This window comes from Sminthopsis crassicaudata, chromosome 3, assembly GCF_048593235.1.
Source record: "Sminthopsis crassicaudata isolate SCR6 chromosome 3, ASM4859323v1, whole genome shotgun sequence".
NCBI classification, from domain to species: Eukaryota; Metazoa; Chordata; class Mammalia; order Dasyuromorphia; family Dasyuridae; genus Sminthopsis; species Sminthopsis crassicaudata.
Genome location: NC_133619.1, coordinates 488,787,772 through 488,805,205, shown reverse-complemented (window position 1 = coordinate 488,805,205; position 17,434 = coordinate 488,787,772). Strand labels below are relative to the sequence as shown.

Below are 17,434 nucleotides of genomic sequence, written 5' to 3'. Positions count from 1 at the left end.
TTTTTTTTCTACAAATAAGAGTTTGAAACTCATGGAAAAGATCTGAGAGATCATTTAAACTATCCCCTCATTTTACAGATGGGAAAAGTGGAGCTTAGAGAGGCAAGTGGCTGCTTAGGGTCTCAGAGCTAGCAAAGTACAAAGCCAGGATGTAAATCAAGTCTGCCCAGAAATTCTACAGTTTTTCCAATTTGGATTTGGTGCTGCCCTGGAGTGTATAATGATCTGTTGGGGGAAACCAGTCGGAAATAATGACTTTGGAGTCAGTGGATTCCAATCCCAGCTCTGCCACTTTTACATTTTATAAGTCAGAAATGAGCAAATACTACAAATCAGAGTTTGATTTATTGTTTTGTTGATTGTCTAAACTTGGGACAATTCATGAAGCACTTATTGTGTGAAGCTCCTCATTTGCAAAAATAAGGAATTTAATCTAAATGATCCTCCCAAAATTCTTTCTGGCCCCAAATTCTATGATCCCTCCCAAATTATTTTGTATTTATTTCACAGATATTTCATGTAAACTTCATCTTTTGTTGTTGATCTTCCAGTAGACTATAAACCCCATGAGCGTGAGAATGGCTTCATTTTTGTCTTTTAATCCCCAATGCCTAGCACTGTACTGGGCACATTTAAAAGCACTTATTGGTTGGATCAATTGAATTACCTTTAAAATAAATTGAAATGTGTAATTGAATTAATTGTTAATGTACAGTAGCAGAAAAAGAGTAGAGATAACCCTATTCTAGTAAATTGTAAACTATGTGAACAGGATGGTGAGGGAAAAATTCCTAAGGGAAAAAGAGTCAAAAACCACAGCTGGTAGAAAGTTTAGTCCCACTTTTCCTAGAGTGAGAAGTGGAGTCAAAATAGTAGAACAAGTAAACAATTACTTGACCTTTCCCAAATTTCTTTCCAAACAATATTAAAGTAATGCCTCAAAATTAATTCTGGAGTGGCAAAACCAACATAAGGACATGGTGATACAATTTTCCAACTCAAGACAACTTAGAAGGTCAACAGTAGTGGTTTGTTCCAGTGTAAGCCTCATATCAGCAATCCAGAAGGAGCTACTAGGGTAAAGCAAAGTCATACTTGCCATCTTGCAAGATATGGTGGCTCCATTCTCTTTAGTTAGCCAAGTGGGAAAGTCCTGTCCTTTTGAGGACCAGGATGTCTCCCCATGTCAGGTAGTAGTCTTCAATATGGCCTGGAGCTTAGAGCACTAAGTACATTCTGACCCTATGGTGTGCTGCACCTAGTTCAAATAAGCAACCAGAGACCTGGCACCTTAAAAATTGGCAAGCACCATTTGATCTATTGTTCTGTTGATTATCTAAACTTTAAAAAGTGATAGAGAAAATGTCAGTGATGTAAATTAAACTTAGGAGTGTGTCATGGGTACATTTTTTTCCATTGCTGGTTGTTGAACATTTAGCAATACACCAGAGTGACCTGACCCCCATAATAGACTCTGAAGCTTCCCTATCCCTCATTATCCCATGTCCTGCCTTACTTCCCTCCTGGATTCTATAATTCAATGCCAAATATATCAAAGAAGTTTCTATGTAAGAGCCAGATTTCTCTAAGGGTGCCTTCTTCCTTGCCCAGAGAAGTTTTGAGATTCATCCTCACTTTCATTTTTCTGCAATATCCAGCAGTGGGTTCTCCTTCTCCTTGTCCTAGGTCTGTCTACCATCAGTGGAAAATGCCAAGCTGGTTATTACTGTGCAGAAGGTGCAGCTGTCCCACATCCAGATGATGGGGTGACTGGAGGCCTCTGCCCTGCAGGGACATACTGCCGTGAGTATAAATTTTACCATAGTTTCACATGGTCCCTGCTGTTTAGTTCCCCTACTTTGGGGCATTATCCAATCCCTTCCATTCTCTTTCCTCCCTTTCACATTCTTATACTGGGTAGAACAATTTTGATCTATGATCTGGATGTTTGAAAAGTCAAAGAATCTGCCCATTGCCTTTCTTGGAAGCAGTTCAGACCAAGGGTTAGTAAGATGGGAGGGCAGAAGTGCTAGCTCAAATGAAATTTGGGTCTGTGTGCCATGTTATCAAAAGAGACAGCACATGCCCTGGAACTGGTCCATAATACTTAAGTTCTTGTTAACTCTTGAGTCACGTGTTATATTCTTAATTCTAGCTATTCTGCTCATGCTACATGGGAGGGATATATTCTGGATCACTTGGTGCTGGAGGGTATTGTTTTTATTGTTTTCTATGAAGGAGTGAAAAGGGGTGGCGTTTGCATAGGGACAAGATAAGCAGAGGTACATATTTGAAGCAATCTCTCTGAGGCAGATTAGAATTAGGTGCCTGGTTAAAGAAATAAGTCAGTGTCTTCTAGTGCTTCCAATAAGAGGATATTGGATTGCTGAGCCACTTAGGGTTCAAACATCTACCCACACTTAAGTTCACTCACATTTAAGGCAAGGTCCAAGTACATTCCTGATCACCCCTTGGCTTTAATCGCATGCCAATCCCACTGATTTCTTTAAAAATTGTGTACTAAATATCTCATGTTTTGACTTTCAGCTGCTGGATCTCACAGGCCTACCTCTTGCCCACCTGGGACATTTTCCAACATCCATGGGCAAGTGGCACTTTCTAGTTGCCACACCTGCCCATCAGGCTTTTACTGCAAGGATGCTGGTCTCACGACCCCAAATGGGCAGTGCCCAGCAGGTGAGACATGGAGAATGAACAACCAACATATGATATCATGACAAATGAAGTGGGAGTTCTTTTAGGGGCACCATTTGTTTCTATTTTGTTGTTTTCACATACCACCACCGTGGATATTCCACGTACATGAGAGATCTCAAAAAAAAAAAAAAAAAAAAAAAAGATTACCCTAGCAAAAGGTAAAGAGACCAAGGAAGGAATCATGAGATCAAATCTCTACCAACTCAATGCCACCAACATTATGACAGTCTCTCTAACATTGTAAAAAGAGAACAAGAGATGATTGACTTGAATCTCACTGTTTCACTTGGGTAGGAATTAAGAGTATTTCTCTATGAAGAGGGGAAAGAGATAAATAGATAACATTCAATCAAAACACCATGAAATTCTTCCTTCTCAACTACTTGTTGCTTCTCAACACTAAATCAACCAGGTAATCTAGAATATCCACAGGATCTTAGAAGTCCTTAGAGACATCCTACACAATGCAGAAATCCCTTTTATAACATGACAGATCACCCAATGATTGAACACTTATAGTCAATCATCCTTATTAGACAAGCTATTCTTTTGCTGGTCAATTCTAATTGTTAGACCTGTCTCATTACAACTTAGATCCAATGACACCAGTATTTGTTTATATGTTTTTTCCTCTCAGGTATAGGTTTCCTCTTCTCTATGTCAACCCTTTCCATATTTGGAGGGAGCTATTCAGGTGCCGTTAAGCCTTAATATCTTCATCTCTTTCAAATGTTCTTCACATGACAATTTCCATCCCCTCCACTAGCTGGTGTTTTTCTGGGCTTGTTCCAGTTTGTCTCTTCCAAATATGGCTTTATCTCATCACAGGATAGCATAGATTTTGACTGTTTCGGTGTTTAAAATGGTATCCCCATTGAATGGGATTTCCTTAGAAGGAGCTGGTTAGCGATGAAGTAGAAATGAGTAAAAACCCTAGGTCATTGCCCATTGCCAACATATTTATATTGGACAGCAAAATAGTTCATCTTGTCCAAATGTTGATTTATCTCCAATGTGCTGGTATGGCCTAATCTCCCTACTGAAAAGGTATCCTAGCAAGTTCATTAAACAGATGTGAGAAAGGCACTTTGGAAATGTCAAGAGCTCCAAAACTACTGAGCTCATAGCCATTATTACCTCTTGAAATCCGATGATTTATTGCCCTTATAACCCAGAGTGCTGTAGAGAGAAGATTAGACTAGGGGTTACAAGAGCTGCACTCTAGCCCTGAAGACATTTGTTAGTTCTCTGACTTTGAGAAAAACCACTTATTTTCTCTGGACCTCAGTTCTTCCATCTGTAAATGGGAATAACAATGCCCTGCCTACCTCACAGAAATATTGTGAGGGTCAAACGAGACAAAATGTGAGAAATTACTTTGTAAACCATAAGATACTATTTTTTTAAATTATGATATTATTATGTTATCATTCTTATCTTTTTTTATAAAATTCAGATAGAAAGTTTTGGGACAAGTTGCTATTTTATAATTCTTGAATCTTTAATGTTCTATGGAACATTAACCACAAATGGATAAAAGGTCTTTTTGTGATGGAATAAATTCCTGGGATTATTATTATCATTGACTTATGTGTATATGAAGAGGCTACTGGTGTCCCCTGATAGAGCCTTTCTCATTTATCTTTCCCTCCCTTCCTTGTAGGCTATTACTGTGACTCCAGGACTGGACCAGTCAAAGACTTTCACCTATACCCATGTCCTCAGGGATTTTATTGTCCCCTGGGGACATCCTGGGGCAAACAGAACAGCTGTCCAGTGGGTACTTATGGACCCTGGCAGGGACTGAAAGGCATCACAGAGTGTCAATTGTGCCCAGCTGGGAAATACTGTGCCGGGGCTGGACTGTCAACTCCAACAGGTACAAAAACACCAGCAAATAAATGGAATGGAGAAAACAGAAGTATAAGAGACAGAGGCCATGGGAACATTATAGGGAGACAAACTGAAGATAGTGGTGGGGGGAAGAGAATGTAGAATGAGCTCTAGTATCTAGATGCTATCTCTGAGCAAATCTGGGGGGGCGACCACTCTGGGATTCAGTTTCCTCATATGCCAATGAAAAGGATTAGACCACCTCAAAAGGCTCTTAGCCCTAAAGCTATGTTTTATAATCTCTGGGTCTTTAAAGTAGAAATCTTTAGGAAAATGAACTACAAAGGTCCTCAATATCCCCAAGTAGGGGTTTTGGTATGGAAAGTCTTCCAGATGTTTTAATCCCTCCATCTTCCTCTAGGCGGGACTGTACTTATTTCTAAACATCTCCAGAAAGACTTCACAGTCTCTCTAGGAAATGCATTCCTGTTTTCACCAGTTGATGGCTACTGAAATCTCCCAAAACCTACTTAGTGGTTCTGCTAATTACTGGTCATATGATCCCTTGTATGTCATTCTTGTTCCAATTTTAGTTTCTCAATCTGTAACATGAGTTGGGAACTAGACTAAATATTTCTAATGCCTTTTCAAATTCTATCATATTTCTTTCAATTCTATCTATTATTTTAAGGAATTTTATGACAACTTTCCAAGATCAAGTTGGAAGAAGGAATTTATAAGTTTTTGCCGCTTTATTTGGTAGCTCCAATAAGAATGTAGCAGATATCTGGGAGGATTATTTCATAGAAATGGGAAAATATCCTTGCTAAACTACTACAGAAAGTAAAAGATGCTCACTCTCTTCTCTGGATCCTGTTCTAAAGACAGGAGCTCTAAATAGTCATTCTCCTTCTCTTCCCACAAGAAGTGACATTTTCTCTAGTTTGGAACCTCAGTTCCACTTTCATAGAGGGATTTTTCTTTGCATGCAAGAAAGAAAATTATGGGAAAAGTACTATAATGTCTGGTCCCCATACTGGACAGCCAACTGCTATTTTTAGCTCCCAGAGAAGATCTAGATCCATGCTTGCCCCACTTTAGGAAATTTATAAAAATAAGAAATCAATCAGAGTCTGTTTAATTTAGCTCCTAAATTCCTAATCAGAAAGATTTACCTTCCTTACTGATAATTTAAACAGAATATCTACTCCCTGGTCCTTTCACTTTTCCCAATCTTCTCTGCCATTACTGTATGTACTCTTTTTTTCTGGTTTTCCCCTCACAACGAGGAAGCACACAAATCAGAAACAGTTTTAATTAGTCAAATCTTTATCTAGAACAAGCAGCCTCAGTACAAACTGAAACAGAAATGATAAATGTAACTTTAAAGGAATAGGAAAATTTTAGCTTAAATATCTGTTTTAGAATAGAAGAAGCAGGAGAAGGAAAGACAGAGCACTTTACTGTGCTTTATCATATCTCCTATCCTTTATCAGATTTCCTGGAGAAAAAGCTTCACAATCATTACTTTGCTCCAGTCACCCTCTTCCCTGGAGGGCTGATAGGTGGCTACTGTAGTGGCAGAACCAATAAAAACAGAGGCATCTACTCCCCATAGGTTAAACCAGTCAGCTTCCTCTAGTATATTTTCTATTTTTCTCTTTCTTTCCAATCCATCTCTCTCTTCTTTCAAAACAGAGGTGTCCCAGATGCATCACCATCTCTTAAGATAACCTCCTCCAGGGGAAAAGAAACAATGATATGTTCTTAAGATCCACTCATTTCTTACATCTCCCAGGAGCTCAATACTGCCAGGTGCTGAAGACCTCTATGTCTATAGAAAACTTACCTTCAATGACGCACAAGATAAAATTATGGTTAGCTCATGGCCATGTGAACTTTGCTAGCTTCTCTGTGAAGATAGAAGTATGGTTTTAGTCCATAAGAGAAAAGGCAGTGCTTATATCCTTTAGTTTCTAAAGGGTTAACCTTAAAGTTCCAGTCCTTTTTTCCTGCTCTTCCTTCTCTTCAACAAGAAATGCTGGATTTATTGGCTTTGAGCATGGGGACTCTTTTTTAAAATTAATTTTCAAACGTGCTTTTCTTTTCAAACTTTGAGTTCCAAATTCTCTTTCTCCCTCTATTACCCACTAAGAAGGCAAGCAATATATCAGTTATACATGTGAAATCATGCAAAAAATTTCCATATTAGCCTTATATCTTAAAAAAATAAAGAAAGTAGGGAAAATACACTTCTATTAGCACTCAGAGCTCATCAGTTCTTTCTCTGGAGATGGTTAGCATTTTTTCATCAAGTCATTTGGAACTGTCTTGTATCATTGCATTGATCAGAATAGACAAATCTTTCATAATTAATCATTATTACAACATTGCTGCTACTATGCACAATAATCTCCCAATTCTTCTCATTTCACTATTCATCAGTTCACATGAGTCTTGCTACAACATGGGGATTCTTTAGAGGAAATCACATTACCAAAATTTAGGATCTCCCCTCTCCCTTAGAGATCTCTGGAAGGGGCCAGTGCCTCATATGGTCATAGGTAAAGCTGGAAGGAATCTCAGTGGTCATCCAGTCCAACACCCTCATATTCCAGATAAGAAGACTGAATCCAGAGAGGTTATAATTTCTCCAAAATGAAACAAATAGTATTAGAGGTGGGATTTGAACCCAAGCTTTCAACTTTATTCTCAGTGTTCTCTCCATTAATGAACTATGTTGACCTATAAGTGAAGTAAAGGAAATAACAATTCCTCCATGGTAGATGTAAAGAGAAGAGCCGATAGGTCTGTATTGTCAGGTAGAGAATGATAGGTACAACTAGTTACAGTCTTCATTGGTGTGTAATATAATAAGTAAGGAAAGCAGCAAGATGCAAAGATGTTCTCTTTTCTAGGGGACTGTGATGAAGGTTATTGGTGCAAAGAAGGTGCCTCTGTGAAGAATCCTACAGATGGGATGCTAGGCCTTCTCTGCCCCCCAGGGCATTACTGTCTCACAGGTACAACAGCTTTCTCCGGACAAATTGGAAGAAATTTTCTGATTAAGATTACAATTCCCCTGTAGCACCTAGTCATTGGGCAAAGGTGGGATTGTATAGACCATTAGCCTATCTTTCAAATATTATTTTATGATCCAAAAGTCTTTGTTAAGTAACCATTGAAGGAAATATAATTGTTCAAGCTTGGTCTTCAGATAGGCCAATTTCTGACATCACCTAGGATAGCCTACCTTCTTGTTTATTGCCAATCCTATCCTCTCCTCAAAAAAAAAAAAAAAAAAAAAAAAACCTCCAAATTGATCTCCAGGAAATTTTTGCTAACTGAATTGATCTAATTCTTCTTATCACTCCCTCTGACCTCATTCCATAGTTTATACTTTGTCCCTACTTACTAAATTGTTGTTTTCTCACCCTTTCTTCAAATGTACCTATTTTTGTCTCCTGAACCAGATACTCAGTTTTTGAAGGACATGAACTTTTTCTTCCCCCACAATGTTCAAGAAATAATTTTGCCCATAGTCAGTACACATTCAACATAGGGAAGAAAATACAAAAGGGAAAAGGGAAAAAAGAAAGAAAAGAGAAGCTCTTAAAGAAAAAAGAAATAGCTCTTGGCTAGAAGATGACTCTAAGACAGGGATTCATTAACCATGGTGACCCCTACTATAGACAGATTTCAGAGTTGATGATAGAAATCATATCTTTGCTTTTGATAACTTATAATTGAAATTTAATATTTCCTTCAATTATTTAAAAAATATTATCCTGAGAAGGGGCCCAGACTCTTTACTAGACTGTATATATAAGATAACAAAATAGTTAATAAACTCCTCACTGGTCTAAGACCAAACTTCTGTTCCACAAATAACTCTTTCTCTAAAAAGATTGCTAGAAGTTGTCTGAATCTATCTTCATTTCTTTGATTTCTGCAGGAACTCTTAGGCCAGCCCCTTGCCCCCCAGGTACATGGTCCAAGGAAGGAAACAAGAACCTAGTTGGATGTCAAACCTGCCTTGGGGACCATTTCTGTAACAGCAGCAGCCCGCTAGCTCTCACTAGATCCTGTAATCTGAGGTAAGGAGCTTCTTTTCCTCTCTGGTGTAGGATCAGAGCAGGAATGAACACTAAGTCAGTTCTAACCAAAGGCCTAAGAACAAGATGAAAGAAAGAGCTTTTAGTCCTCTATGATCCATTCCCAAGAGGATTGAAGAGCTTAATGTGTCTGTACCTAATTTTCAGAGGATTTATTTCTCAGGCAGGTAATAGTGTCAGCCACTTCAGGTTAGTATTTCTCTTCTTAAGTCTGACCCCATTCCCTTACTCTAGATACCTGTGGAAGGGATCAAGAAGATAAGAGAGGACAGATGAAAATCCATAGGCCACTTTGGAGTAGATTGTCCAAAGCCCTAAGTCTTATCACCAGGGTATCTCTCTCACCCTAAACATCCATTAGCAGAATTAAGATGTTGAATCCTCCAAGCCCCAAATGGAAATCATTCCCTTTTCTTTGTTCTGGACTTCCCTAAAAGCAGAAGTATCCTTTTTATTTCCATTCACACTATTCCAGGTTTCAGTGCACTGAGGATGCTATTCTGGCCTACTTCACAGATGGGGGGCCTTGCTACACTGGATACTTCTGTTCCCAGGAAATGAAGTACTCCACCTCCTGTCCCCTTGGCTCCTACACACCTTTTAAAAATTCAGCCGAATGTCACATCTGTCCCAGTGGCCAGTACTGTGTCCCAGAGCAAAAGCCACAGCTCTGCCCACGAGGTGAGTGTCTTAGCATGGCAGAAGATGTATGGCAGGAGGAGCCACCTTTAGCATCTCTTCCTCTGATGATGCTTTATTCTCCATATAGTATGCTAAGTATTTTAAGGAAAGGAACTCAGAAGAGCACTATTCCTAAGAGACAATTTCAGCAATTCTTACTTTTTAATTTTTTTTCTGATTATACATGTACATTCATCTTTTTTTATATATACTTCTTTGTGAATCATGTTGGGAAATAAAAATCAGAACAAAAGGGAAAACCATGAGAGAGGAAAAAGTAGAAGAAAAAAGGGGAGAAAAGTGAATTAGCATGTTTTGATTTACATTCATTCTCCATAGTTCTCTCTCTGGATGCAGATGGTGTTTTCTATTCAAAATTTATTGGAATTTCCTTGGATCACTGAACCACTGAGAAAAACCAAGTCTTTCATAATTGATCATGACAATATCTTACTGTTAACTGTGTACAATGTATCCCTGGTGCCACTTGTTTTGCTCAGCATCAGTTTGTGTAAATCTTTCCAGGCCTTTCTAAAATCAGCTTGTTCATCATTTTTATAGAACAATAATATTCCATTATTTTCATATATCATAACTTATTCAGCCATTCCCCAATTGATGGACATTCTATTCACTTTCCAGTTCTTTGCCAACATAAAAAAGCTTTAGCAGCTATTACTGATGAAATAATGATGAACAACCCCTTTTGTTTTATAAAAGTTTTCACTGACTGTTTTTAATCTGCCAGGAAGTCCTGGTTTAAATGCCACCTTTGAAATTTGCTAGCAATATAACTTTGAACAAATCACTTGAACTCCTTTGAGTCAGTTTTCTCACCTATAAAACTAGAGAGCCAGACTTCATGGTCCCTCAGATCCCCTCCACTTCTCAGACTATGATCCTATAATTATTTTGTGTCTGTTATTTTAACTTCACAACCTCTCTGAGGAATAAGTATCATTACCTCCATTTTAGTGTTAGAGAAAAAGGTATTGTGATTTGGTCAAGGATAAGGGAGGAAGGGAAGACAAAAAAGTAGAATTCAGGCCTTCCTATTACTCCCTACATAAAACCACCTCTTCCCCAGTAGGATAGCCTGTGAATGAGGCCAGGAATCCTGGTGGAGGAAGTCGAAGCCAGCCTGGACCCAGACTCTGGCCAGAAAAAGTCTACACTGAGTTGGGCAACTTGGTCTCACTTCCTCCTCTTCCCCATCTCACCTATTCGTATCCCTGTTTTTCTACAGGTTTCTATTGCCCTGAAGGGACAGGGCTAAACTGGCAGCCGTGTCCTGCAGGCACCTATGGTCCCGTGCCTGGATTAGGCAGTCTGATGGAATGCAGAGTCTGTGATAGGGGCAAGTTTTGCCTGATGGCTAATGCCACAGATGTGAGGGGAGAGTGCTGGGCAGGCTACTTCTGCCCAGGAGGATCAAGGTGGCCAAACCCAGAACCTGGCACAGATGGTACTTTGACCTTTCTTCTACAGTTTCCTTAGCTTCCTAATGGGGAAAAACAGGGTCATCGCTAAACTACAGCACACAGAGCCAGTAAACTTGTTCTGTTCAAAGCATCTGTACCACAGTGGGCCCTCAGTAGTCCCATTCTATACACTGCGTGGTTCGCCAAAAAACTCTTCTTGGGAGAAGTTCTTCTATTAACCCCTTTTGAATTGAGAAAAGTTTTTATTTCTCTTTTTCGGTCATGTTTTTTTCTTCCCACCCAACTCTTCCTCCCATCCATACTTGAAAGCAAAATGTGAGAATGTGAAAAAGAACTACTCAGATTCTCTACCAGCTTCTGTCACTGACTTTATCGCGGCCCTTTTAGTTTTAGTAAATCTACCTCATCCCCTCAATTCATTATACTCATTAACTCTTTGCCCTTAGCATGGGGTGAAAGGGTCCCAAAGGCACAGTCTAAATGGTCAGCTCTTTCTTCCTTACCTCTGACCAGTTGTTTCACTGGCCCAATCAGCAAGGGGGTACAAGAGGAAAGGAGTTAGTGTTAAGGAGGAGAGGAGAGAATAGAATAGAATATGAGTTATAGTTCATCCAAATTCCTTTTTGCTCAATGTCACACAGCTAGTTAATGACAGACCCTAGATTCTGATTCTGCCATTCTTTCCACTACAACATACTTCCTTCTCAAACTCAGGACTTTGATTTTCTTTAGTATTCAGTAAGGAAAAGAGGGAAGCAGAATCTAAAGTAACTTGCTCCTGCCAATCGTTGGTCTGAATTTGTTTTTCCATTCCAGGTGATGCTGGTCCTTGCCCTCAGGGGCACTACTGTCCCAAAGGTTCTGCTTTGCCCCAACCTTGTCCTCTGGGAACCTTCAGCCATCAAATCAAACTAAGCTCAGAGGTAGGAAGACTACTGCCCCTTTTTCTTAAGGGACCAGGGCAGGCTAAGAAGGCTCTGCTCTAAATATGGATGAACTTTTCTATCCTAAAAGTTCACATCTCCAGCTAAACATTCCTACAGAGGGCAGGAAGTCAGCAGTATAAATCCCAAATCTTCATTTACTGAATAGAACTTTTCTTTGGTTGGATATTCTCCATTTGTCAAGTGTGAATTATCTACCTCTATAGGGTCCTGAGGAGTCTGAAAAAGTTAGTGGCAGGACCAGAATAGAATAAGATCCAGATCTTCCTTTTAATCAGTATGAGAACTTTTTCAAGTGATGTGACCCACAGAGAGGCTGTATCTCAGTTTCCCTTTTTATAAAACAATGGGATTGGACAAGATAATCATGGAATCATAGATATAGAGCTGAGGATGCATAGTCCAAGGAAAGACTATGAAAAGAAGTAAAACAGAAACAGAGGGAAGGTCAGAGGATCTCAGGGAATTAAGAGGTAATAGGGCTTCTCCATGTGTTGTTATTCAAACTAGGTGAGGGTCATGGAAAGAACAACATGCACTTAGTTGGTTGGGAATGGCATTTCAATCTCAGTTGCAAAACTGAACCAGTTTAACCACCATCCTGTTAAAGGGCAGGGCAGGAAGTACACAGGACTTAATTCCCATTTATGTTCTGGATGATGCTGGGGAAAAATCTTCTCATTTCCCCTTTCGAAAAGTGAGGAATGTTCAGAGGATGGAGGATTTGTGACTACCAGAGCCACAAATGTGCAAAGAACTTTATGTCAGCAAACACTGCCTCTGGGTTCCATCTCCTAGCTAGAACATAATTAGCAGGTTAGTTTACCAGAGAATAGTAACTAATGCTCCCCTCAGGATTCTAGAATAATCCAACTAGCAATGGACTTATTACCATCAATTCTTAATTATCTGGATGAAAATTTGCAGCTGCACAGAAACAATTTTCTTTCTTTCTTTCTTTCTTTCTTTCTTTTTTTGCTGCTTGCATACCAACATATTAATTTTTTCTTTTTTAATATATATACATATATATTATCAAATAATATTTCATTACTCTCATATACCATAACTCATTCATACATTCCTCAACTGAAGGGCATCCACTCAGTTTCCAGTTCCTTGCCACTACAAAAAGAACTGCTACAAGCATTTTTTGCACATGTGGGTCCTTTTTCCTCCTTTAAGTTCTCTTTGGGATACAGACTCAGTAAAAACACAGTTTGATGACCCTTTGAGCATAGTTCCAAATTGCTCTCCTGAATAGTTGGATCTGTTCACAACTCCACCAACATTGTATTGATGTACCAGTTTTCCCACATCTCCTCTAACATTTATCAGTATCTCTTCCTTTCATTTTAGGCAATCTGAGAGATATATGAGGTGATACCTCAGAATTATCTTAATTTGCATCAGAAGAAAAAATTTAATGCCCCACTACCCAGCATAGGAAGGCAGCCAGATGGCAGAGTAGATACCGCTGAGCCTTGAGTCAGGAAGAACTAAGTTCAAATCCTGCCTCAGACTAACTAGCTGTCTGACTCTGGACTAATCATTTAAACTCAATTAGATTCATCTGTAAAATGAGCCAGAGAAGGAAATAACAAACCACTTTAATGTCTTTGTTAAGAAAACCTCAAATGGGGGTCATTGAGAGTCAGATATGATTGAAATGACTGAATAACAATGACTCAGTCTAGTAATGATAGCTTTCCTTTACATACCGTTCAATATGTTATCTCATTTGATCATCACAACAACCTTGAAAAGTAAGTGCTATTATCATCCCATGTTATAGTTGAGAAAACTAAGGCTGAGACAATTAAGTGACTTGCCAGGACCACATGGTAGAACTTGAATTCTTGTCTTCCTGACTAGATTATGCCTCCTAATTGTCTAAATTTTTGATCAGTTCCAATTGTTTTGCAGACAACATACAGTGGGGGGAGGAAGGGTGGCAAATTGCAAATATTTCCTGAAGAAAAACATGATTAGGAGGTTATATCTTATAAAACACTTTCCTAAAACAAATACAGATGACTTTATAGTTCTGCTTTGTCCCCTTTCCCTTGGATCAGTATGGATCATGGAGAGGTGAGCATCCACACATATGTTGCTGATGGTGTTCCCTGCAGGCTGACTGTTCCCCTTGCCCCCCTGGACATTACTGCAATGCCACAGGACTCACAGCCCCATCCGGCCTATGCAGCAAAGGTTTCTTCTGTCTAGGAGGAGCCATCACTCCCAACAGTTCCATCAGGGACCGGAGGGGTGGTCCATGCCCCACAGGTATGGCCTTCAGCCATGGTTGTCCAGTTCTCCAAAGGTTTGATTGAGAACCAGGCTGGGTGGGACACCTTCCCCAGAGCAGCCAAGCAAGGTCACTCTGCTAAGTTTCAACAGACTCCAACCATTGCTTCTCCTTCCCCATCTGGAAATGAAAGAAATCAGGCTTGAAGTCCTGATTTCCCTCTGGGATAAATCTTGTACCCAAACACCACCCTGGGGTCTTTGGAGAGATATAAGGAGTGGAGCCTTTTGCTGCTTTCTCATACTCTTGCTACCTGATTCTCTTACAGGACATTTCTGCCCCAGGGCCAGTGTGGTCCCTCAGGTGTGCTTGGCAGGATTCTATAATCCTCTCCCAGCCCAGAGCAGCTGTAAGCCATGTCCTCAGGGGTAAGCACTGAGGTCACAGGTCACACTTACTAACCCTGGTCCCTATCTTTCTGCAGACAGCAGCATTTCCCCTCCTTCTGTCTCTAATTGTGCACCTGGATTCTCCCTGCCTATTTACTGTCTTACTCCTACTGTCCCAAACTCCAGACCAAAGAAGTACTTCTTCCTCCAGTTTTTTGTCTTCTTATTTACAAGAAGAATAAAATATAAGAAATATTGAAAATTTGGTTCAAGACCAGTACAATAAAGCAAATACTACAATATACACAATTTTTTTTTTTTTTTGCTTTCCCAGTGCACATATTTGTATTTATTACATTGTTGTATTTATACTACACTGGAGTCTATTAAATGTACAATGGTGTTATATTTTTTAAATGTACATACTTTAGTTGTAAAATAACTTATTGCTTTAAAAATACTGTCATCTAGGGGCAGCTAGTTGGTGCAGTAGATAGAGCACCAGCCCTGAATTCAGGAGGACCTGAGTTCAAATTTAACCTCAGACACTTTATACTTTCTAGCTATTTGACCCTGGGCAAGTCACTTTACCCAGTTGCCTCAGCAAAAAAACACACACACACACACACACACACACACACACACACTATTGTCTGACTCTTTAGCAATTTGTTATCTTTCTTGCTGGTGGAGGTTCTTGCCTGCATATTAATGGCTGCAGACTAACCAGAGTAGTTTTACTGAAGGTTAAGGTGCCTGTAGCAATTTCCTAAAATAAGACAATGAAGTTTGCCACATCGATTGACTCTTGTTTCACTGGAACCCTTAGAAGCCATTGTTGGGTTATTGATTGGCCTAATTTTAATATTGTATCTCAGGGAACATGGAAGCTGAAGGAGAGGGAGAATGATGGGGGAAATAGTGAATAGGTGGAATAATCAGAACACACACAACATTTATTAAGTTCATTATTTTATATGAGCTGGGTTCATGGTACTCCAAAACAATTATAATAAAAACATTAAAGATCATTGTTTTAAACATTATATCTAGATTTAAATTTGCTATACTATTCTCTGACTAAAGTTTTTCAGAAATAGCTTGGCCCCACAATTCCTGAGGCATGAGACTAAGAGTCTCGTGCTCTTACCTAGCCCTCTAGTGCAATGGCATTTCTTTCTCATTCATTTCATATTTCTCCACTCCATTCCAATTCATCCTCAACACCCAAACTGTAATTCATCCAAGTAAGTCCTGGCTCAGTCTCAGCCAATCGGGAAGACTCTTGGTCTCTGATAAGTTTTGTTGCTCCAGCCATACTTTTGGAAGAAATCATTGGGTTAATTAGATATCTCCCATCATCTATCATGGGAAAGGAAGAGCATTAAGAACGGGAAAAAAAAAACCATAAATGAATACTACCATATTCGTACCCATTCCCCTTAAAAAAAGAAAAAAAAGAGTAATTCAATTTGGCAACCCATTCATTACCAAAATTCCCAGAAGTCAGATACTGTTTTTACAATCCATCCAGAGAAAGCCTCTCTAAAGTCTTCAGGGCCACTAGCAATACATCTATAACATCCTAGGAGGAGAAAGGTGATTTTCTGTTTCCTTAAAAAGCTTCAAAGAAGTAAATGTCACAAGCTCCCTTGGCTGTGTATCCCAAGTCCCCAAGGTGAATGGCAAAGAGCTTTTTACAACGTCAACATGTTCTCTCTTCTCACTGAAATGTAAGCTTATCCTTTTCTCCTTGGAAATAGAGAACAATTGCTCCCCAGCTGATCAATAAACCTCCAAGATTGTCATTAAGGCCTAACTCAAAGATCCCATCTGCATACCACATCATATGGTAGTATTAGACTCCATAGCACACTTTAGATCTCCATGGCAGTAAGCTTGAAAGAACATTTTTTCTTCTCTTCTCTACGTAGTTTCTTCTGCCCAGAAAATTCTTCCTCCTTTGTTGCGAATGAGTGTCCTGCTGGTCACTATTGTCCTCCTGCCACAGCCTCAGCCTCTCAATTCCCTTGCCCCAGAGGGACCTACAATCCTCAGAAAGGCAGTGACCAAGTATCTGATTGCATCCCCTGTGACCCAGGTAAGAGGGATAAAGAAAACCCTCATCCTCATTTTGTCTTTATTAACCTTGTAGGAAGAGGACAATGTTATTATCTTGGTCAATTGAAGAAAAGTCAACCCTAATATAATAAATAACAATAATAGTTTATATATGTATATATGTATATATATATATATATATATATACATATACATATATATTCATCCTCACAAGTTTAATATCCCCATTTTACAGATGAGGAAACAGAAGCTCAAATTGAATTCATTGCCCATAATAATAATAATGATAATAATAACTGACAATGTAACGGTTTCAAGTTTATAAAGTTATTAGTATAAAGGATATCCTAAAAGTTTTAATGCAGTTTTGCATCTAGTACAGTTTTTTAAAGCTTAGCTTTTTCACTAAGATTTTAAAGAGTTCTACATGTATTATTATCCCCATTTTACAGATGAGGATACTTTTGAAAGAACTTAAGTGACTTGCCTATCAATAGTAGTATCAACAGCAGCATTAAAATGAATGAATCAAGTCTACCTGTCTCCAAGTCAAGTTAACAAGCATTTATTAAGTGCTTACTGTATCCTAACTACTGTGACAAAACCTGGGGAAACAAAGAGAAGCAAAAACAGCTTGTTTAGATAGATGATAGGCAGAAATAGATAGGTAGAAATAGACAAACAGATATAAACAGAAACAGATAGAGATAGATAGAGACATAGAAAGATAAATAGAAAGAAATAGAGATAGACAAATAGATATAGTGAGACAGAGATAAACAGACAGATAGACAGACAGACAGATATATAGACAGATAGATATAGATATACAAACAGATGGAAGGAAGAAAGAAAGGAAGGAGGGAAGGAAGGAAGGAAGGAAGGAAGGAAGGAAGGAAGGAAGGAAGGAAGGAAGGAAGGAAGGAAGGAGAGAAGGAAGGAAGGAAGGAAGGAGAGAAGGAAGGAAAGAGGGAAGGAAGGA

At 39.0% G+C, this 17,434-nt stretch overlaps 1 protein-coding gene across 1 annotated transcript in view; it reads left to right on the top strand.

The window, feature by feature from the left end:
- The first annotated feature begins 1,397 nt into the window (after positions 1–1,397).
- Positions 1,398–17,434, top strand: part of LOC141562243 (uncharacterized) — a 31,546-nt gene continuing 15,509 nt past the window's right edge. Inside the window, exons 1-11 of the mRNA XM_074302221.1 lie at positions 1,398–1,401; positions 1,687–1,803; positions 2,548–2,697; positions 4,382–4,597; positions 7,470–7,574; positions 8,507–8,648; positions 9,142–9,347; positions 10,594–10,736; positions 13,866–14,019; positions 14,310–14,409; positions 16,305–16,471. Of these exons, the coding sequence (XP_074158322.1) occupies positions 1,398–1,401; positions 1,687–1,803; positions 2,548–2,697; positions 4,382–4,597; positions 7,470–7,574; positions 8,507–8,648; positions 9,142–9,347; positions 10,594–10,736; positions 13,866–14,019; positions 14,310–14,409; positions 16,305–16,471 (1,504 nt within the window). The remainder of the gene's footprint in view (positions 1,402–1,686; positions 1,804–2,547; positions 2,698–4,381; positions 4,598–7,469; positions 7,575–8,506; positions 8,649–9,141; positions 9,348–10,593; positions 10,737–13,865; positions 14,020–14,309; positions 14,410–16,304; positions 16,472–17,434) is intronic.